General features: G+C 34.1%; 1 protein-coding gene across 2 annotated transcripts in view; it reads left to right on the top strand.

Moving 5' to 3' along the window:
• Window positions 1-23,638, top strand: part of CPED1 (cadherin like and PC-esterase domain containing 1) — a 404,819-nt gene that overhangs the window by 67,866 nt on the left and 313,315 nt on the right. For both annotated transcript variants that reach the window (XR_012482383.1, XM_074268145.1), the window contains exon 4: window positions 18,558-18,664. Coding sequence is in view for 1 of the 2 variants with exons in the window: in XM_074268145.1 (XP_074124246.1) it covers window positions 18,558-18,664 (107 nt within the window). In the remaining variant the exon portion in view is untranslated. The remainder of the gene's footprint in view (window positions 1-18,557; window positions 18,665-23,638) is intronic.

The raw sequence follows: 23,638 nt of genomic DNA, 5'->3' as shown, positions 1-23,638 counted from the left end.
AAAAAAAACCCTCTACTCTCAAGAAGCTCAGTCCAGTAAGGGAGACAACATGCAAACAACCAGATAAAATGGGATGTATATAAGAGAAATTCTCAGAGGAAAATCACATAAATTAAAGAGGACTGGGGAAAAATATGAAGTCCTTTAAATGTCCAAAGCATGCTCTTTGATTCAGCAATACCACTATTAGGTCTGTATCACAAAGAGATCAAAGAAAAGGGAAAAGATCTAATTGTACAAAAATATTATTTGTAGTAATTCTTTTTGTGGTGGCAAAGAATTGGAAATCAAAGGGATGCTCATAAATTAAGGAATGGTTGAATAACATGATATATGATTGTGATGGAATACTATTGTCCTTTAAGAAAGGATGAATAGAATGTGTTCCAAAAAAAACTGTGAAGTCTTATATGAACTGATACAAAGCAAAATGAGCAGAACTGGGAGAACATTGTACACAGTAACAACAATATTGCAATAATGATCAATTGTGAAAGACTTAGATACTTGGATCATTAGAATTATCCAAGACAATTCCAAAGAATCCATAATGAAAAATGCTAGCCATCCCCAAAGAAAGAACTGATGAACTCTGAATGTAGAATAAAGTATGCTTTTTAAATTTTCTTTGCTTTTTTGTTTGCATGTGTTTGTTTTCTTTTGTAACATGGATAATATGGAAATATGTTTTGCTTGATTTCACATGTATTAACAATGTTATATATTTCTTGCCTCCTCAATGAGGGATAGGAGAGAGGGAGAAAATATAGAACTCAAAAAAATTGTAAATGAATGTTAAATTTTTTAAAAGATATAATTGGAAATAACTAAATAAAAAACTATTTTAAAGTCACACTAAGAATTTTGTATTTGATCCTTGAATTCATTGAGTAGGTAGAAGAGTGATGTAGTCAGATTTGTGCTTTAGGAATATCAGGCTGATAATTGAGTGTAGGATGAAGTGGGGTTGGAAAAAACTTGAGGCAGAGAGACCAATCACCAGACTATTGCAATAGTCCAGGTCTGAGGTGATGGTGTGTTAGGATTACTAAGTGAGAACTCAGGTTTTCTGGACAATTACAAGGTGAGAACTCAGGTTGACTTGATAGAGGGGGCAAGCTCATTGGCTGGGGTGGTTCTTCCCAGAAGCCCTTGCATTATCCCACGCCCATTCTCTGGGAGGATAAAAGACACAGCACTGGGCGCAGAGAGCAGATCGGCCTGGAGAAGGATAAGAGCTGGAGGAGATTCAGAGCCAGGATTCAAGAAGAAAGACTCTCTGCATTACATCAGGCCTGACGGGGCTCTCTGCAGGAAGGGAAGTCACTTCTAAGGACAAGAGTTAACAGCAACTGCGTGGAGACAAAGGTTCGTTACAGGAAGAAGAATCTGTCTGAGAGATTTGAGTAGACACAGCAGATCTCTTCCCAGAGAGCAATCCAGCAGCTTCTAGAGACGACAGCTCGCAACAATTGGCGTCCACACGTGGGGCAAGGACTTTTGCTTATCCTGACAAGAGGAGCTAGACCAGACCTTCGCAATTTGGCACCCAATAGGAACAGACACGGTCCTGATTCCAGTGAAAAAGCCTCCCATCCAGATCTCAGTCTCTCTGACCCAGAACCGTGAGTAACGAGGAAACTTTGTTAAAGATTAAGTGAGTGTGCTAATAGATAAATAAGGAACTTGTTAAGGGCTAAACCAGCAATCTCTTATAGTGAAATGGGGCAAACACCTTCTGTTCAAGGAAAATGTTTAGAGAGCATCATCAAGGTTATGAAAAGCCAAGGCTTGATTATAATTTTAGAGGAGATTACTGAACTTTTAAGAACTGTGAAGGTCATATGTCCTTCTTTTTCTCTGGAAGAAGAATTGGATCCAGATGAGTGGAAATTAGTAGGAGAGCAATTAGGTGAACAGTACAATTACCTTTGTGACATTTTACCCTTTGGTTCCAGATCAAACTCAGTTTCCAAAGATACAATTCATACCTACAATTTAATCCAAATGGCTTTAAAAAATGTTATTCTAAAGGAAGAGATGAAGGAGCAAAATGGGGAGGTGTCAACTAAACTAGGTGAAAAGGATGAATCAGATAACAATGAAGTTAAGTACAATTCTGAGCAACAGGAGCACCTCCCATCTCCTCCCTCAATTAACCCTTCATGGGTGGAGCAAGAAGGAGGAGAGGAAGAGGCAGAAACACAAACAGAATTGTCTGTGAAGCAGTCTAAGCCTATGACAAGATTAGAAAAAGCATTGGTTAAAGCTAAGAGAGAAGGACAGGATATAAGTGATTTTATACATGCATATCCTGTGATTGAAAATATTGACTCTGTAGGTAAAAAAAGGAGAAGATATGCACCTTTAGATTTGAATAAAATTAAGGATTTGAAAAAAGGTTGTACCCTTTATGGGGCTACATCAGCTTATGTCAAAATGTTACTAGATGGTTTGTCTTATGAAGTCCTAACCCCGAATGATTGGAAATCCATAGCAAGGATATGCCTGGAACCTGGAGAAAATTTATTATGGCTTTCGGAATTTCATGAATTATGTAAAATTCAAGTCAGATGCAATTTGGAAATAGGAGTTAACACACAATTCACTTTTGAGCACTTGGCTGGTGAAGGTCGGTATGGAGAGAATTCAGAACAGACTGATTATACCATGACAATATATGAACAAATTGCAAAGGCTGCAATAAAAGCTTGGGGTGTCCTTCCTGGACAGAAAGATCGTGGAGAGGCTTTCACTAAAATACAGCAAGGTCCCAATGAACCTTTTGCAGATTTTGTGGGACGTTTGCAAACTGCTGTCAAAAGAACTATTGGAGAAAATTCAGCTACAGAAATAATGACCAGACATCTGGCTAAGGAAAATGCCAACGAGATTTGCAAAAGAATTATATGGGGATTAGACAAAGATGCTCCTTTAGAGGAGATCATAAGACGCTGTGCTACAGTGGGAACAAATGCTTTTTACACCCGGACAATGATGAATGTGGAAAGACAGGGTCCCTCCTGGCAAGGGCCTTCTAGAGAAACTCGGCGATGTTTTCAATGTGGAAAAATTGGGCATCTAAGAGCTCAGTGTAGGTATGGAGATACAGTAAGAAGACAGGGTGAAAGAAGACCTAAAAGCCTATGTCCAAAATGCAACAGAGGACTCCATTGGGCATCAGAGTGTAGAATAATTCAGGGAAATGGGATGAGGGGCCCAGGTCCAGGGCCCCAGGCAAAAAAGACTTGGGGCATGATGGCAGCTGATGTTACACCCAAAGAGCCTTTAGAAAGTCAGGACTCTGATTTGATCAACCAGCAGAAAAGCAATCACATGGCAGAAAGGGGTTACCTGATAAGTCAGTCAAAAGGCAATCAGATTGCAAAAATGGATTACACTTGGGGAGAATACAGGCCTTTTAAACCAACAGGGCTGTGTCCAGTGCAAACAATTCCAATGTAATTGCCAAATGATGAGAAGATATTTAGAAAGTGGTAAATAGAAGGTAATTAGATAGGTTAACTGCCTGGGAGAGAGGGTTTGCTTGTATTTCTTCAGCAGGAAAAGGAATCAGATGGGTGCCAACGAGTCATATTCGCCTTGTCCATCAGAGAGAGACAGAAAAAGAGAAAAACCTCAAAATAAAGGAGAAGAGCTAAGAAACATCTGACACTGAAAGAGCATGGATAATAATAAGACTGTTAAAGAACTTTAAAAACCAGCAGGAATCATTGGACTTCCTCACACAAGATGAGACTAATGGACAATGGACTTATGGACATTTATAAATTTTCAATTTATGATTATGTTATATACTTCTAGCATGTGTTATGTTACTATGTTACTATGTGCTTATGTAATTTATGTAATTATCTGTAATACTTCCCATATTGATGGATTTATGTTTCAAGGTCATTTATGTAATTATCTGTAATACTTCCCATATTGATGGATTTATGTTTCAAGGTCATGACTGTCCTATGTTCTAAATCAAAAGAAAGGGGGAGATGTTAGGATTACTAAGTGAGAACTCAGGTTTTCTGGACAATTACAAGGTGAGAACTCAGGTTGACTTGATAGAGGGGGCAAGCTCATTGGCTGGGGTGGTTCTTCCCAGAAGCCCTTGCATTATCCCACGCCCATTCTCTGGGAGGATAAAAGACACAGCACTGGGCGCAGAGAGCAGATCGGCCTGGAGAAGGATAAGAGCTAGAGGAGATTCAGAGCCAGGATTCAAGAAGAAAGACTCTCTGCATTACATCAGGCCTGACGGGGCTCTCTGCAGGAAGGGAAGTCACTTCTAAGGACAAGAGTTAACAGCAACTGCGTGGAGACAAAGGTTCGTTACAGGAAGAAGAATCTGTCTGAGAGATTTGAGTAGACACAGCAGATCTCTTCCCAGAGAGCAATCCAGCAGCTTCTAGAGACGACAGCTCGCAACAATGGTGTTCTGTACCAAGAGGAAAGAAGGAGTCCTGTAACTAGCTACCATCATCAAGTAGGGTACCCAGCAAGCATTGTTCTTCATAATTCTTAGTAGCACATGGCATCATTTTTAGAGTTTTGAGGCTTCTGTAGCTCTCTATAGCTTTGAGAGTCCAATAAGTATGGTTACTAGAGTGTAGTCTCATATATTTACAAGCAGTTGAATGGTGTAGTAGTTAGAGTCCTGACTTTGGAACCAGAAAAAAAAAAAAAAAAGAATTCAAATCCTGTGTAAGATGCTTATTAGCTAAGTGACTCTGGGTAGATTATTTAACTTCTATCAACTTTTGTCATCTATAAACAAATATTGGGACTGGTCCTGTGTTTTCATTGATATAGGGACTCCTAGAGAGGAAAACTCTCTCTACCTTTGCAGAACAACACCTTCTCTGCAAGATATTGTTTCAGAGTGGATGCTCTTCAGATAGGGAATGGCTGAATAAATAATGGTATATGAATGTAATGAAATATTATTGTTCTATATGAAATGATAAGCAGGCTAACTTCAGAAAGGCTTGGAAAGAGTTACATGAATAGCTGAGTGTAGTGAGCAAAACCAAGAAAACATTGTACACACTAATAAGAAGATTATGTGATGACCAACTGTGATGGAGTTGGCTCTTTTTAACAACGAAGTGATTCAAGGCAGTTCCAATAGGCTTGTAATGAAAAGTTCCATATGCTTACAAAGAGAGAACTATGGAGGCTAAATGTGGATCAAAGCATGGTATTTTCACCTTTGTTGTTGGTGATGGTGTTTGCTTAGTTTTTTTTTTTCTTTTCTTTCTTGTGTTTTTTCCATTTTAACTGATTTTTTGCACAGCATGATGAATATGGAAGCATTTAGAAGAATTGCAATGTTTAACCTACATATTGTATTATTGCTGTCTTGAGGAGAGGAAAGGGTGGAGGAGAGGGAGAAAAATTTGGAACTCAAGGCTTTGCAAAAATGAATGTTGGACACAGCAACAACAAGATTATGCAATGATCAATTCTGATGGATGTGGCTCTTTTCAACAATGAGATGATTCAGGCCTATTACAATGATCTTTGGTGAAGAGAGCTATCTGCATCCAGAAAGAGGATTGTTGGGACTGAATGTGGAAGGATGACAACATAGCATTTTCACCTTTTTTGTTGTTTTCATGCTTTTTGTTTTCTTTCTTATTTTTTTTTCCATTTTGATCTTATTTTTCTTGTACAGCATGATAAATATGGAAATAATATAGAAGAATTGCATATGTTGAACATATATTGGATTATTTGCCATTTAGGGGAGGGAGTGGAGGGAAGATAGGGAGAAAAAAATTGCAAAAAAGGTTTTGCAAGGGTAAATGTTGAAAACTATTTATTTATTTGTTTTGAAAATAAAAAGCTAACAAAAAAGATGAATATTTAAAACTATCTTTTCATGTATCTGGACAAATAAAAGAGTATTTTTTTAAAAAAGGATATAGCCTCAGAATTAACAAGAGCACTGAGAGGTTAAACTGCTTGCCCAGGGTCAGACAGCTAGAATGCATCAAGGTAGGAATTTGAATTCAACTCTTGATGACTAGACCACTATCCAGTACAGCATGTGGCTTCTCAACACTGATTATTATGAAAATCAAGTGAGATAAAACTTTTAAAGAACGTTGTAAACCTTAATGTGCTATACAGTCATTTCTATTACAGGTATAAGAGATTTTAGAGGGTGTAAGTTTCAATACTCCAATATTATAATTTATGAACTGAGGCTCAGAAAGATTAAAAGGCTTTGACCATAGTCACACAGGTTAACAAAAATAGAGAATGATTTGGACCCAGATCTTTTGATTTTAATATACATTATTCTTTCCACCATATTGATCAGAATCTCTTTTGCTATTCTCTAGCATGTTTCTTTGAAAGGGCTCTCAAGTGACCATCAAGTGATGTCAGTTTTTCTCCTCAAGGAAAAAGTCTTTTAAAAAATTTTTTTAGATCTATTTCAGGATGGCAGAGGTGATATTTTGGGTTTTCTCTATGGCGCCACAGCTCAAATTCTGGACCAAACCAGGATGCATCCAGCCTGATGATCCTCCCTTCTGCTATGTTTACTGACAACCTCTTGTCACATACAAGTTCATTCACCCTCTCCTTCACTCCTTGAATTTTCATAGTCCTCCAACACTGCAACCAAATTGGGTGAGGGTGGTTTTTATATTTTTACATCCCCTTTCTTCCAGTTTTCAGAAGATTTACTTCTCCTCCCCAACTTCCCTCCTCTATTCCCCACCAGCACTTCCCACCACTCTAGAAGCTAAACATACTCATCAATCTACTTTAAATTGTCCCTAAACTTTTTTTATCCCTTCAGGGCATGCTGGATAGAATTATTCAAATTATTTTTGGCAATTTATCTGTTTAGAAGATATCTAGCAGCCCAGATTCACAAGATAACAATAATTCTGTTCTAATTTAGCACTCCCCTGGTATTATAGTATGCCAAGAAGACATTGTATCCTCTGTAATCCCTTGTATTCACTGAATCCTCTGAGTTACTGAAAGGACAAACACTGAGGTAGAAAATTGCCAATGTATTCCCAAACTGGGTGGCCATTAAGAGCTACAATGAGAGAGATCATTCTGCTAAAAGGTAGAGGAAGCAGGTTCAAGATTTACTCTGCAATGGAGCAAGGGTAAATGATCTTCATTGTCTATCTTTCAAAAGGGATAGAGCCAGGAGTGGAGTTAACAAGGGTAGTTACAAAGTTACTACAGTAATTTGGCAGACCCTGGATCTGAAGACAGGTCATCTGACTGCAGATGCACTGCTTTTTCCTCCCACTGTTACACCTTAGTGATAGTCTATTATTTGTGAGGAACCTACCATGTTCATTGGACCATATATTTACAGATGGAAGGGATCTCAACATCCATTTAACTCCCTCACTTTACCTAGGAGAAAACTATTCTCAATATATATATTCCCATAACCTTATGACTCATAGACATGAAAAGATTTGGATGAAGATGGAGGAAGAATTGCTGTTTGCTGATATTTTTCAAAATGGCCTACTGAATAAAAGTACATTACTTTTAGAATCTTTGAGATTGTGGGAATCTGGCCTCAGTTTACTTACAAGCTGTGTAATGGGTATGGTCTTTTAACTTCTCAGGGTTTCACTTTCTTCATCTGTAAAAGATGGATAATTTTACTTGCATTAGCTGCTTTCCAGCATTGTTGAAAAGAAAGCAGTTGGTTAATCTGAAAACACTATATAAAATGTGAATCGCTGCTGTTGTCATTGATCATTTCTCCTAACGGAATGCCAAATCTTATTCAACTACTCTTGGCCCCATCAAATAAACTCTTACTGTATCCAATATATATTTAATCTAGGGAATAGAAAGTTGGCACTTGTAGTTATTTATCCTGGAAATCCTTTGGACAACCTAATTTTCCCAGCTTTGTTTTTAGAATCTGTTCCACTCCATTCTGATTTACAAGTTTTATGGGAAAATCTCCAATAAGTATGTTACACAGAATATAATAGTTGTCGTTATAACTTCTTTAAACTTTAACTAAAAGCTAACATTTTCTTACTTCAGTCCTATATCCTTCAGTTTAATAAACAGTCTGCAAGGCAGAATACATCAAAATATCTTTTCTTCTTCTATCTTAATGATTTATTCTCCTTGACCTTTTCTATATTTCCACCTTTCTCAGAAAGATGGTAAGATATGTTTCAATATTCTGGTCCAGCTCAATTTATTGATCTGCTATTTATATTTTAAAACTATATTCAGCAACTTAGAAATTCCAAGTTCTCCCTCACTGAAAATAAACACTGGCCTATGTGAACAATCCAATTTAATCCAATAAATAATTATTAAGTACCAGGTACTATACTAACCACCGGGTATATAACTTTTAAAGAGAGTCCCTACCCTCAAAAAACTTATAGTTTAAATGGGAACACAACACAGAAAGTAAGGTTTGGAAGGGACAGGACACCAGAGGATATTAATGGGGGAAGGGGAGGTCAACTTGTCTGATGGAGTTAAAACCCAGGCAGGATAGCACACAAAAAGTGGAGTGAATTTCACACCCATCTGCTGTTGTTTGGATGAAAGTCTTGACCCTACAGACCACATGGACCATGGAGCTCTTTTCTGCATTCCAGGAAATGATTGTTTACTTTGTATGCAACAACTCCTCAATGGAAACAGTATCAGAAAGTAGAAACAAATATAGCATTCTAACCGATAACAGTGAAATATTAATGACTCTGAATGACCAGTTGGAAAGCAGTGGCTAAAAATTACTGATATATTAAAGAAAGATGCTTACAATTAGTATTTGTTAAGTATCCTTGTCAAACTGTCTCTAGAATCTCATCATTGCCATAAGATATATAACAAATAATTTTGCAATTGTTTGGCACAACTGTCACTTGTCTGATAGGCTATGAATTTATTGCTATTTTAAATTCCCTTTTAGTAGATAAAGAAGTAGAATCATGATAAGGATTTGTCTATCTTGCTCTGTGAAGGCAGTCAGAGATTGTGAAAGAGAACATTTTAATTATAAAAGAGATTTAGGAAATGTTATGCTGTTTAAAAAACAAAACAAAATAAAACTGCATTAAAAAAAAGGTTATTATTCAGCTGTACATTCATTCCTATTCATCCCAAAGTTCATTCCCTGAATTGATTCCTGGTCTTCATTATGTTATGAAACTTTTAGTTACTGTAATTCTTAATGAAAAAAAAAAAAAAGAGCAGTTGATCCTGTTAAATCTTTTTCATTTTGCTGTGTAGCCATTTAATACTATCTGTGAATTTTTACTTCGATTGGGGATTCTGGGAGTTATAGAGTCTATCTAATTCCTTCTTCTCTCTCTCCTCTCTAATCCATTCTACACATAGCTGCCAAAGTCATTTTCCTAGCTCACAGACCTGATCATATCATTTCTGTGCTCAAAAACTTTCAGGGGTTCCTTATTTTCTCTACGATAAAATTCAAAATCTTTACTTTTCAGTCAAAACTCTGTACAATGTGACTCCCTAACCTACTTTCCAGATTTATTTTCTGTTACTTCCTTCATGGAGTCTATGTTCCCACCAACCTGTACTTTCCCAAACTCAATAATCCATTTTTCCTTTGTCTTTTTGTATAGACTGCTTCCTAAGCCTGGAATGAACCTTCTCCTTGTCTCCACCTCTCACAATCTTTTAATTCTTCTTAGGTAGAGATTATTTTTCTGTCATAGATATCTTTGGAAGTCTGAAGAAGCCTTTGGATCCCTGCTCATAATCAAGTTTTTAAATGCATAAAATAGGATTGATAGGATTGCAAAGGAAATCAAAAGTTAAGGAAATTATACATACATATATATATATATATATATATATATATATATATATATATATATATATATATATATACACAACATACATATACTTAGATTGAAAAAATGTTATCTATTAATATATTATTTTTACTATATTTACATTTTATACATATATACTCATACAATTCCCAATCTAAAATCTATTCATGAATCAAAAGTACTTCAAAGCTATAAACCCCTGTTCTATGTGTAGTTCAAGTTTCACCTACTTGAGGAAGGCTTCCTTGAAGTCCCCAGTTGAGTTCTTTTACATTTCTATATATGGGTTCTGTGATTTTTGCCACCCCCAAATAGAAAGAAAGATCTTTAAGAGCTGGAACTATGTTTTTTTTTTTTTTTTTTTTTTTTTTTTAATCTATCTCTCCATTATATAGCATTTTGTTTTATACAAAATGCTTTATACAAAGTGCTTACTGATCATTTTGTCAAATTGAATTGAATTAAAACTATTTAGTAGTATCACTTCTTTGAATATCAGTTGAAAATCACCTCAACAAGACTTTCTTGGTTAAACATATCTAAATCTAATAATTTCTTTAATAGGTTCCTACTATTTTTCTATTATGGAAAGAATGTGAGAATGAATGAAGTAACCAGCAAACACAATTCTTATAAAAAAAGGAATTATTAATCTACTTGGAGGAAAAAAAATGTGTATATAAAAGAAGGAAATGTAGAAGAGTTCAAAAGAAGATATAATCAAGTGTTAAATTATGTCATACAGTGTACTGTGTTTTGGGAAACCTTGTGGTCTAGGGTTAGTGTGGGAAGGAATTCTAAAATGAGGTCATCTTGAGTTTGATCTTAAAGAAAACATAACATTTGTATTATCAGAGAAGAAAGGGAAGGTCATTCACAGTAAAAGAAGCCAGATGAGGAAAGACAGAGGATTGAAAATCTACATGTTATATACAGAGAATTCTGTAAGAAGATAGGTCTGACTGAAATAGAGCATCTTTTGAAGAAACATAAGATGTAGAATTGTAGAGATATAACTTTTATGCCAAACTGTGGAGTTTGCAGAGGAAACCACCAAGTAGTACTGGGCATTCATTTTTTTTTTTTTTAAATTTTAAATGATTAATTATAAAAGGAACACAGTAAAAATAGTGATTTAGGATGTATATTAAATAGTGATTTAGGATGTGTATTAAAGGATGAATTCATGGAGTGAGACTAAAGACGAGGAAATCCTTTATAAGGATTTTGAAGTTATTAAGGCCAGAACCATTGTGGAAGCTTCATTATGCTTTATATATTCAATCAATAAGAATTGGCTTCTGAATGTGTTGCTCTGGCATTGTTGTAGTCTTGGAATCATAAGATCATACCATCATAAACTTAGAGCTAAAATGGAACTTACAGACCATGTAATCTAGACTCTTCAATTTAGATATGAAGAGATAGAGTCACACAAACGGCAGAGTGAGAATTTGAACCTGTTACCATATCAACTAGATCAAGCATTGTCCATTGCATTCTTGGGAATTTCTCATAGTACTTAGTACAATACTTTACACAGAGAAAAGAGGCAGTAAATGCTACTGACTTCACAAGGTCATCCAATTGTAAATTTTTAATATTTGATTTTTTTCTAAAGTTTTAGAAACATTTTTTACAATTCTAGTTTTGTATGAGGTGTGAAGTTTTAAAGGGAGAGATAGAAGTGGTATTAAGGGAGAGGTGAACAAATCTTTTGATTTAAAAACTGGGCAATATATTTTCTTTTTTTTAATTAAATTTTTTTTATTATAACTTTTAATTCATAAAACATATGCCTGGGTGATTTTTTACAACATTATCCCTTGTATTCATTTCTGTTCTGACTTTTCCCTTCCCTCCCTCATTCCCTCCCCTAGATGGCAAGCAGTCTTATACATGCTAAATATGTTATAGTATATCCTAGATACAATATTATGTGGCAGAACCGAACAGTTCTCTTGTTGCACAGGGAGAATTGGATTCAGAAGGTAAAAATAACCTGGGAAGAAAAACAAAAATGCTGCTGGTCATTTCTTATAGAATAATAATATTCCATAACATTCATATACCACAATTTACCCAACCATTCTCCAATTGATAGGCATCTATTCATTTTCCAGTTTCTAGCCACTACAAAAAGGGCTGCCATAAACATTTTGGCACATACAGGTCCCTTTCCTTTCTTTAGTATTTCTCTGGGATATAAGCCCAGTAGTAGCACTGCTGGATCAAAGGGTATGCACAGTTTGATAATTTTTTGGGCATAATTCCAGATTGCTCTCCAGAATGGTTGGATTCGTTCACAACTCCTTCAACAATGCATCAATGTCCCAGTTTTCCCACATCCCCTCCAACACTCATCATTATTTTTTCCTGACATCTTAACCAATCTGAAAGGTGTGTAGTGGTATCTCAGAGTTGACTTAATTTGAATTTCTCTGATCAATAGTGATTTGGAACACTCTTTCATATGAGTGGATATAGTTTCAATTTCATCATCTGAAAATTGTCTGTTCATATCCTTTGACCATTTATCAATTGGAGAATGGCTTGATTTCTTATAAATTAGAGTCAATTCTCTTTATATTTTGGAAATGAGGCCTTTATTAGAACTTTTAACTGTAAAAATGTTTTCCCAGTTTGTTGCTTCCCTTCTAATTTTTTTTTTTTGCATTAGTTTTGTTTGTACAAAGGCTTTTTAATTTGATGTAATCAAAATTTTCTATTTTGTGGTCAATAATGATCTCTAGTTCTTCTTTGATCACAAATTCCTTTTTCCTTCACAAGTCTGAGAGGCAAACTATACTATGTTCCTCTAATTTATTTATGATCTTGTTCTTTATGCCTAAATCATGGACCCATTTTGATCTTATCTTGGTGTTAAGTTTGGGTCCATGTCTAATTTCTGCCATACTAATTTCCAGTTTTCCCAGCAGTTTTTGTCAAATAATGAATTCTTATCCCAAAAATTGGGATCTTTGGGTTTGTCAAACACTAGATTGCTATAGTTATTGACTATTTTGTCTTGTGAACCTAAACTATTCCATTGATCTACTAATCTATTTTTTAGCCAATACCAAATGGTTTTGGTGACTGCTGCTTTATAATATAGTTTTAGGTCAGGTACAGCTAGGCCACCTTCATTTGATTTTTCTTTTTTTTCCATTAATTCCCTTGAAATTCTAGACCTTTTGTTCTTCCATATGAATCTTGTTGTTATTTTTTCTAGGTCATTAAAATAGTTTCTTGGGAGTCTGATTGGTATGGCACTAAATAAATAGATTAGTTTAGGGAGTATAGGCAATATATTTTCTACTGTTCTTTTTATTCTAGCCTTCTTATAACTGTTTGTAATGTTTAGCTGGGAACATAAGATCTTATGAGAGGAGTTTCCCTATTGGGATTTTCAGTGCTTCCTCCTTTTAGTCAGAAGTGAAACAAAATGGGAAAAAAAACTTTCCTTTTCCCCCAGAATCAAACCAGAAAGTATTGTGAGTGGCAGAAGTGTAGACTAAGAGAAAGTTATTTGAACTATTATATAACATTCCATGTTGGCTGGAAGAGCTGCTTACAATGTATATAAACAGGTTTGTGATTTTCTCAAAAGCAACAGTTGTGTAAGAGAGGCATGGGAATTAGCAGTGCAAAGTTATTTTTTAAAAATAGCCATAATTTATTTTGCAACATTTACAAATCCCAAGAATAAATCTTTTCAAGTCAACTAAAGTATGGTAAATATTCTCTTCTGATATGACTATATACATATGTGTGCATATATAAGTTGTCCTAAAAGTCATAGTATAATTTAAAAGTATATGCATTAAAATTTATTTTGATTTTTTTTTTGCTTTTATATCACTTAAATATTCCAGTATATCCCATCTCTTTCTCTCTTTGATCCTTTATAATAAGAATTTTTTTTTCTAAAAAGAGAAAAAAGAAAGCAATTCAGCAGAACTAATCAACATATCAAAAGAAATTGGATTTTTTATGCAGTGTTCTACACATTCTCTGCAAAGGTTAGAAGGCAATGAATTCTCATATTTCTTCTTTGGGACTGAGTTATCCTAATTATATATTTAAAGATGTTTAATGTAAATTAGGGAAATAATGCAAAAGTATACATATTTGAATTTGTGTTCTATTATTTGGGCATTTTTGTGAAAATAAATTTCCCTTCTGTCAATAAAACATGGAAACTCACTACAGTGTTTGCCAAAAAAAGTCACTAGATTAATAAAGAATGAAATTTCATGCCTAAATGTGATGTATCTTTGCTCCTTTTTATATGTGTTACTTTTATAGAGGCCCTCTTTGAAGTCAAAGTGTCCTTCAGTGTCAAAAATGACTATAGGGAATTTCAAAAAAGATATGATTTAGATTATCATTTGGTAACTTTTTTTTGTTTCTTGAAAGCTACTTCATTCCACGTAAAGATAAATATGCTCATGGCAATAATGTAGAAATAAGAGCAGGAGCTCTTATTACTATAATGACAAACAGAACAGATGATATATGCAGAAGCAAGCAAAAAGTATTATTTATACTTTTTTCATTCCTGTTTGGAAATTCTATTGTCTATTCAATGAAGATTGAACAAAGTAACACCAATTTCTAGGTTGTAGTTCAAAAGCAGAGAAAAGCACTTTCAATCAAGAGAGAGTGTAAAACTTGAGGGGACAGTATTGGTTTTGTCAAAAGGGATAAGGAACCCTGAAGAAGAGTTTCACTTCTATTCCAAGGAACAAGGGCCCTAAGGGGTGATATTATTTGTAATCCCAAAGGATTAGGGGCCTTCCTGGGTAGGGACTAGAGTGAGAACAGTGATCGACTTCTCCCCAGATCACACCATTTTAGAAGCACTTCAAACTTCCAAAATGTAGCTCTCAAAATATCAGTGTGAAAAAGTCTCAATCTTGACATAATGCCTTTCCTTTCCTCCCTCATTCAAACCTATGGGATAGCTTGTAAGTAGATTTTATAGGGACAATTTAACTTCAGAGACACGCCTAGGATTTCTGACAGGGGATGACAATGTGAGACTGCTTGAGTCCTTAACAGATGGTGAGTCTCAGGGATTTGACATAATTTAGATTTCAGCCAGGATGACTTCCTCAGAGGATGGGGTCATGGAGTTAAACTAATCTCTTTCTCCTCAGGGATCAATTCCTCTGCTAATCATACCTAACATTGAAAACCTCATCATATTGAGGATCACACAGTGTTTAGCAATTACCATTTTAAAGAAAAGGAAGATGTGCCATATGATATTCCAGAAGGCAAAATATCTGATTTTATAACCTAGAATAACATACCCAGCAAAACAAGTAAATTCCACCAAACATTTAAGGAGCAGTTAATCCCAATATTATGTAAATCATTAGACAAACTATGTAAAGAAAGAGTTCTGTAAGAATGGTTTAGCTACTTAACCGAGGGAAAACAAAAAATAGAGAGGGAAAAATACAAATTTCCTTAATAAATATAAATGCAAAACTTTTAAGTAAAATACTTGCAAAGAGATTACATTACTATGTCACAAAGATCCTAAACTATGATTATATGGGGTTTATACTAGGAAGGCAGGGCTGGTTTAATATTGGAAAAATTATTAGCATAATTGACTATATCAATAATGAAAACAAGAATCACATGAGTATATCAAGAGAAGCAAAAAAAGCCTTTGACAAAAAAAAAAATACCCATTACTATTAAGAACATTTGAAAGCAGAGGAGTCAATACATGCTTTCTTAAAATGATAAATAGTACTAAAACTAAGAGCAAGCATCATATGTAACATGAATAAACTTGAAGTCTTCCTAATATTAGGAATGAAACAAAGATTATTAATTTTTTTTACTAGAATCACTCTTTAAAGATAATATGACAATATTCTTAGAAAGCCCTAAGGAATCACCTAAAAATCTAGTTGAAACAATTAAAAACTTCAGGAAAATTACAGGATATAAAATAAACCCCCATAAATTATCAGTATTTCTTTATACTACCAACAAAACCCAGCAACAAGATATAGAAAGAAAAACTTCATTTAAAATAACTATAGACATTATAAAATACTTTGGAAGTTACCTGCCAAGACAAACCCAGGGATTATATAATCACAACAAAATACTTTTCACATAAATATAGAGTTCAACAATTAGATAAATATTAATTGCTCATGGATAGACCAAGCCAATATAATAAACATGATAATTTTACCTAAGTTAATTTATGTGCACAGTGTCATACCAATTAAACCACAAAAGAATGATTTTGTAAAGTTAGAAAAAAGTGACAAGATTCATCTGGGGAAAAAAAACATAGAAAAAAATGTTTACAGAAAAAGGACTCATTTCTCAACTATACAGGAAACTGATACACATTTATAAAAATAAGGGTCATTCCCCAATTGATAAATTAATAGACAGTTTTCAGAAAATATTAAAGCTATCCTTAATCACATTTGCTTTAAATCACTTCTGATCAGAAAAATGCAAATTAAAACAACTCTGAGATATTACATTATACCTATCAGATAGACTGACAGAAAAAAAAGGATGAGAAATCCTGGAGGAGGCATGGAAAAATTTAGACTCTCACAGAGTTGTGAACTGGTCCAACAATTCTTGAGAAGAATTTGGAACCATGCCCAAAGAGGTACAGAATTGTATATATGCTTTGATCCAGCAATACCACTATTAGGTCTGCATCCTATAGGGTCTTTAATGGAGGCCCCACATTGGGCACCAAAATGGAGTGTCCTTCTTTCTAGTGCTCCATGTTGGGTGCCAAAATGTAGTGTGCTTTCTAGAGACCCCAAATTGGGGTGCCAAAATATATCATTCAGACTAGGTCTCTGGAGGATCTCAGGACCAGCCTTGGTCTTAGTGGAGGCGTGAAGAAGGCAGAAGACTCAAAAGGATGATAAAAGATGGAGTCTTTATTTCAAGTCCTCTCAGCCCTTAAATATCTTGGTATGATTATATCATTACAGCATACTAAGTATGTGCCAACTAGAGAATCATTATGTCATCAATCACACTGAGCAAATGCTAACTATAATTACCCTGCTATTGATATGTTAATGCCTCTCTTTACTGTAAGTATCCCTTGCTTCAAGTAGAATACAGGTGGTCACGCCCTCCTTGACTTCTCAGGAAGGATGAGAACACCAAAGGGAGGTGGAAAACCAAACCAGACATTGTCTGAAGGGCTTTATACCCTATATAAGGTCTTATACCTTACCCAGAGTTCCCCCACTCTCTGCGGCCCTCTATAGCATCCCATAGAAATTTTTAAAAGGGAAAAAAATTTATTTGTACAAAAATAATTATAGTAGTTCTTCTTGTGGCAAAGAAATGGAAATCAAGGGAGTGTCCATCATCTGAAGAATGGCTGATAATATATGATATGCAATATATGATAATGATGGAATGCTATTGTGAGAATTTTTTCAAAAGATTTTTAATGAGCATTATATTTTTTACATGTGACTAGGAAATATTTAATAAAAATATATTTAATAATATATGCTGATAACTTTACTTCAATATAATTGGTTTCTCTTATGTATTTTATGTATTTTATTTTACACATTTAAAAACATTAATCTGAGTACATAGACTTTACCAGCCTGTTAGAGGGGTCCATTACATTAAAAAAAAAAAAAAAAAGATTAAGAAGCCTTAATCTAAACAAATATCCTAATTACATAAGTGAGGAAACTTATGCCAAAACATGTGACCTTTTCCAAGACCATACAGATAAAGAAGTATGAAAGCCAGAATTTGAACCCAGATCTTTCTGTCTGTAAGATGTGTTCTTTCTATGGTTTGACACTTTTTGTTAAGATTTTTGTTTTTTTGTGGTCACTAAGGAATAGTGAAATGCATTTTTCCCCAGAGCATTTTTATTTCATTAGAACAAAAATAAATGATCTGATCTGTAATTCTGCCATAAGCTTATTAATGACAAATAATTATTGAGCTCCTAATATGTGTAAGTAGCTAGGTACTTTTTGTAAGAAAAGAGAGGAAACCTTTCATCAAAAGATTATAAAGTATTTAAAATTTATATGTACAAAGTCATCTAAGATTATTTTGTCATTTCAATTGTTAAAATATTGATTAAGAGAGGTTAAAGAGCATGGTAAGTCATAAAACTGTTAATCTTAGATATGCTCTTTTTGAGCTTTGTTAGTTTAGGTAAGTATGAGTATTTCATGTTCTTATTTGTCAAATTACACAGTTGGACTAAAATGTCTATTTTAAACAACATTTCTATTACTTAATATTTTGACATGCTAGAATTGTTGCTTAATTGCATAATTAAACCCCAAACAAAACATATCTTTCACTCAGACAAAAGACTGCAAGGTACGATTCATTTTAATGAATTCAGATTTATTCTACTATGAAATTTATTTTGAGAATTTCACAACACTTGTTAAAATATTTGGATGTCCCAATAATATTTTTTAAAAGAATAATTAAACAATGAAACAAAAACCACAGTTGAAATTATCAGTTTTAGAAGCTATCAAGATTAAATTTTATCATCATTTAAGAAATTAAGAATTTTTTTCACTTAGATTATCAGAATATCTTTCCACTTATTTCATAAGCTTTTTGATCATTTAACAAAAAGAGTTATGTGATATTTCTACCTAATTAGTCAACAAATGTCTCTTCTCTTCCTGTTAGGTGAATCAGGCTCTTGGGATCTTCTCATCTGCCTGCATCCTAGGAAAGCTGATGGAAAGCCTTGCATCATGAAAGAAGATTTGTGCCAGTTGAACTTACATCAAAGGGTATGATATCAATGGTATTTTTCTTGTTTCCAGATTATCAACAGAGAACTACTATTAGAGTTAAATCCATTTTAGGTGTCAGTGCTTAGAGTTCAAGGGAAAAGATAATGTAATCTCATTTGTTGACTCAGATTTGAAAAACTGGAAGAACTGTTCAACTTAATCCTTCTCCATAGTTAGGATATAAGTATTATGCCTTGTTTTCTGAATAGAAATCCTTAAACTCTGGCTGCCAAAGAATAAGCTGGCCTGCCAACCATACCACACTAAATACATTATCTCCACTTATAAAAGAGAAACATCTATCTAATTGTTTTACCTTTTTTCAGATGGTCCATCTTTTGTTCTCTTCATTAACATTGCTGTTCTAAGTGTGTGGTTACATTCATAAAGCAGTAAGAGGGTACAGGAAGTAAGAAGCCTGAATTCCAAGTCAAAAAGACCCAAGTACAAATTTATCCTCAAATACTTATGAGCTGAGTATGATGGCACTTCCTTAGTGTTAAGGGACAGGTCAATTCTCCAAGAGCCTCCACAGCTGTGGATCATAACATGTGAAGGAGTTGCAGGGCAGCCTTTGCTGACACAGATGTTGCCGATTAGGAATGAGATAAATTGGAGGCAGAGGGAAGAGGAGAGAAGTCAGACAACACAATGGCTTCTCAGTCAAAGAGGTCAGAGAACAGCAACTGCCTCTCAGTCTCCTTGTATCATCCTCTCACAAGAGGAGATCCATTCTGCAGGTCTGGATTGGATCTCCTGTAGTCAATGTCAGATGGCTCCCCTGTACTCCAACAGCTCTCCCATGTAATCTTATACCTTAGCACCTATTGTTGTGAGGATACCATGAAACAACACACATGCAACACTTGACAAATCTTAAAATGCTATTTAAATGCTAACCATTATTATTGTTTTTATTGATATTATCAAGTTAATCATTATTATTATTAAGTTTATTAGAAAATGATATATAGTATTTAAATTTGGAATTATGGCCATTGGGGTCCATTACTTAGTTTCATTTCTGGAGGATCACAGAAGCCAATCAATGATGGAAATAATAGAATCTTTAATTCTTTTTGTTTAAAGAAAAACCATGTGATTTTACAGGATGTACACAAGGGAACATGAAGAAAAAAATAGGGACAAGGGTATTAAAGGGTATATCTTCTCTCATCCCCTAAAAATTTAGGAATCAGATGATATCTCCAAAACCAAGGTGTCCTGCCAAATTCTTTCCATATTTTCTCCATAATAAAAGCTCCATTTGATATTTCCAAATCAAGAGGGGAGAAGAGCAGGGATTTTCCATCAACAGGATACCTTAGGTCCAATGGTTCTCAGGCCATTGCAAAGAGGTAATTCACAATGAGTCCATGTGAGGTTATTTCTAAGTCTTAATACATTTTTTATACCAAGTTTTCATTAGTATTCCTAAATCCATCTTTATTTAATGTATGAGATCAGCTTGGGTTTTTGTAAGAAGTGTGTTAGAGGTCATCTATTTCAGCCCTATCATTTTATAATTGAGGAAGTTGAGGTTCATGGGTAGTACGAGGCAAGGTCGATTGGCAATTCTAGAATACATGCTGCTTTTAGGCCACAGAAATTTATCCTTCTTAAGCAGATCTGATTGGTTTCCTTTTTGCTAATGCCAGATCAGAGGACACAAATTAATTAATAAAAAGGAAATTTCTAGGCATAGAAAATTTCAGATATGAAAAGTTTCCAAGCTGGAATAGGGCAGAAAGGAGGGGATATTAGGCAGGAAGAGAGAGTGCAGCTAGGAAAGAGACTTAGGAAAACTGGTCAAAATAATCTGCAGTCTTGCTTTTCCAGACTACAACAATGTCTAACATGGGGGAAAGAAAAAAGAAAAACAAGTATTATTTTCAGACATTAGATTACATTGAAGTTTGCATGTTTCTAAGGTTTTACAAGTTGGGCTTGGGTGGAACATTTCTTATTCAGCTAATGGAACTTCTGAATTCTACTTTACCACCCACTATGAAAAAAAATTAAAAATAACTAACAACAAACAGCTGTCAGTGATCATGGGAAGTACAGAAGAAAGTAAACATGGAAACAAATACTTTATTCAGAACAAAAATATGTAGAAATAAGAAAAAAATTCAAAGTGTACAATCAGCAGTTTAGAAAGAATAATATATTTGGGTACTCTTAGAATAGTTATGTATAAGCTCTCTCATGTATGACTAATACAAGAAGAGGTACAGAAAGAAGGGAACAAAGCAATAAAACTGTTCTTGGGGAATGAGATAGAACAATATGATGAAAAATATTGAGGAAATAAAGAAAATAGGAAAAAAATACAACTTTAAAATCAAGCCTTCTGAGTTTCTTATAAAAAACTACCATTTATACAATTATTTACAATATATAATGTGCTTTAAAAAATCTTTTTTCATAGTCAAGCAAAATAAACTGATATAATTTCTTTGTCCAAAAATGTATGATTTATTCTGAATATTTAATCTATTACATTTTTGTCAAGGGGGAGGTAGGAATAGAGGTGAAGGTGTTATCCTTCATCTTGTGAGTCCTTGAGTTTAATCACAATTCTTGTCTTTTAAATTCATTATCCATTATATTGTTATTTAATAAACAGAGGAACTTGATGAAAAACTCCTTGAGTAGCCAGATAGCTTTGATTGCCATTAAGTTTTTTCTTAAATCAAGCTAAATTCTGACTAGCTTCCAATGACTATAGTTCTGCCTTTCAGCGAACAGATATGACCAATGTACTTAGTTTTAAATTCTGATTCTAATAGTATACAACCATTCCAATTATTGGGTTTACAACCTCATTATTATCAGTTCCTAATTTCATTCATGCTATATATAAAATAAGTTGACAAATCTTTTTGTTTTTATCTTATCTTGCATGACCTTCTCTCTTATTCCTACAAACATCACCCTGGTTCAATCCTCATCACTTCTTACATGAATTGTTTCAATAGCTTCCTATTTGACTTCTCTACATCAAGCATCTCCCTATTTAAATTGACTCTCTATATAGCCTTCAAAGTGATTTTCCTGAAGCTTAGGTCTGCTCTTTACTCAATAAATTCCAATTGGTATTTAATGGAAGCTTAGTGGATTATCAACAATGTTAGCACCATAGTGTACAAACTTCTAGATTTGGAGTCAGGAAGGACCTGAGAGCAAATATGGCCTCAGACACTCACTGCTTGTGGCTTAAGGTAAGTCATTTCATTTCTGTCTCCCTCAGTTTCTTAGTCTATGAAATGGGGATAATAATAATAGCACTTACCTTTTCAATTAAGATAATATTTATAAAGAAAGGAGGAGAAAGGGAAGAAAGAAAAGAAAGAAGGAGGGAGGGAGGAAGGGAAAAGAAGGAAAGATGATTTATTAAGATACTTTTTTATCAACTATCCTCTGTATCAAGGACTGTGCTAAACACAAGAGACATAGATGCAAATACAATCAAACACTCCCTGACCAGAAAAATTGTATGAATCCCCGGTTCTACCACCAAAGCATTAGTGTATTTATATTTCTACAATTCTCCCTCCAACTCTTCCAATTTATTTTCTATTTTGAATTGAAGCAAAAATTAGGGTTATTTCATTTGGATTTATTTTATTAGAAATCATTATATATCAAATAATTTATTAATATAATTATGTATAATACATCATATATAATATATATTATAAATTATTGAACTTAATTACATGGTCACCTTAAAATATTTTCTAATCACTTCAAAAATTTGAGAATAATTTTATGTAATATACTTGAAGCTCAAGTGATCTTTTTATTTGAAAAAAAAAAAACAGAGTAAGAAAAAAAGAAAAATAGAAAAGGAATACAAAACAAAAGAGAACATTTTCATGTGCCCAGCAGAACATCAGGGAGGATTCAAAATATATAACAACAAATTTCCAGATCAAGAAGGCATATATATTAGTAGGAGAAATTATATTCATGAATGTCCATTTTTCCTTTACTTTCTTGAAAATTGTTCTTTGGTTCTCTACTGAGTACCTTATTTACTTTATTCTTTTTTCTCTCTTTCATCTTCCCCATCAACCCCAAGAAAGCTGAAGTTAAGAAAAGGTATTATTATGTATACATATGTAGATATATACTTACATACACACACTCGTGCACACACACATACACAATTCCTCCACATTGTTCCTATTCTTGTTGAGTCTTTAATTTTTCTGCCTTGCTATTACTTAACCTTTCACCAACCCAAGGATGCCTCCCTTGTCTTCTTCCCTCATCCTTTCTTTCCCTATCCACCCATCCCTCCCCTCTTATTTCTTTATAGATTTTGGAGGGTGCTATACCCCTTATGGTATATATGTAGTGTTGCCTATTGAACCCATTCCCAATGTAAGTTTTCAGAACTATGAGCCCCCCTCCCCCCTCTGTGCTTATTCTTCCTCTGCACTTCATTTGTATAACATGATTATCATTTTTAGCTAACTCTGGCTGCCCTATTGTTGATGTGAATCTTGAACATATACCCATGTTAAAAAAAAAAACATAACCAATTTATCCATGTTTAAACAGTTTGTCTATGGTGAGTTTTTAAAAATTGATCTTTGATATTAGCTTTCATTTGTTACCTTTCTGTTAAGTTACGGTTTGATTGATAGAAAGTCCTGAAAATCTGCGAGTTGGTTAAAAGTCTATTTTTTCTCATTCAAAATTATAAATAATTTTGCTGGATTCATATTTTTGGCTGCAGGACTAGTTCTTTTTTTATTATAGCTTTTTATTTACAAGATATTTGCATGGGTAATTTTTCAGCATTGACAATTGCAAAACCTTTTGTCCCAACTTTTCCCCTCCTTCCCCCATCCCCTCTCCCAGATGGCAAGTAGACTAATAAATGTTAAATATGTTAAAGTATAAGTTAAATACAATATATGTATACATGTCCAAGCAGTTATTTTGGTGTACAAAAAG

Source organism: Sminthopsis crassicaudata, chromosome 5, assembly GCF_048593235.1.
Source record: "Sminthopsis crassicaudata isolate SCR6 chromosome 5, ASM4859323v1, whole genome shotgun sequence".
NCBI classification, from domain to species: Eukaryota; Metazoa; Chordata; class Mammalia; order Dasyuromorphia; family Dasyuridae; genus Sminthopsis; species Sminthopsis crassicaudata.
The sequence above is the reverse complement of the archived record's forward strand: the minus strand, read 5'-3'. Positions and strand labels throughout refer to the sequence as shown.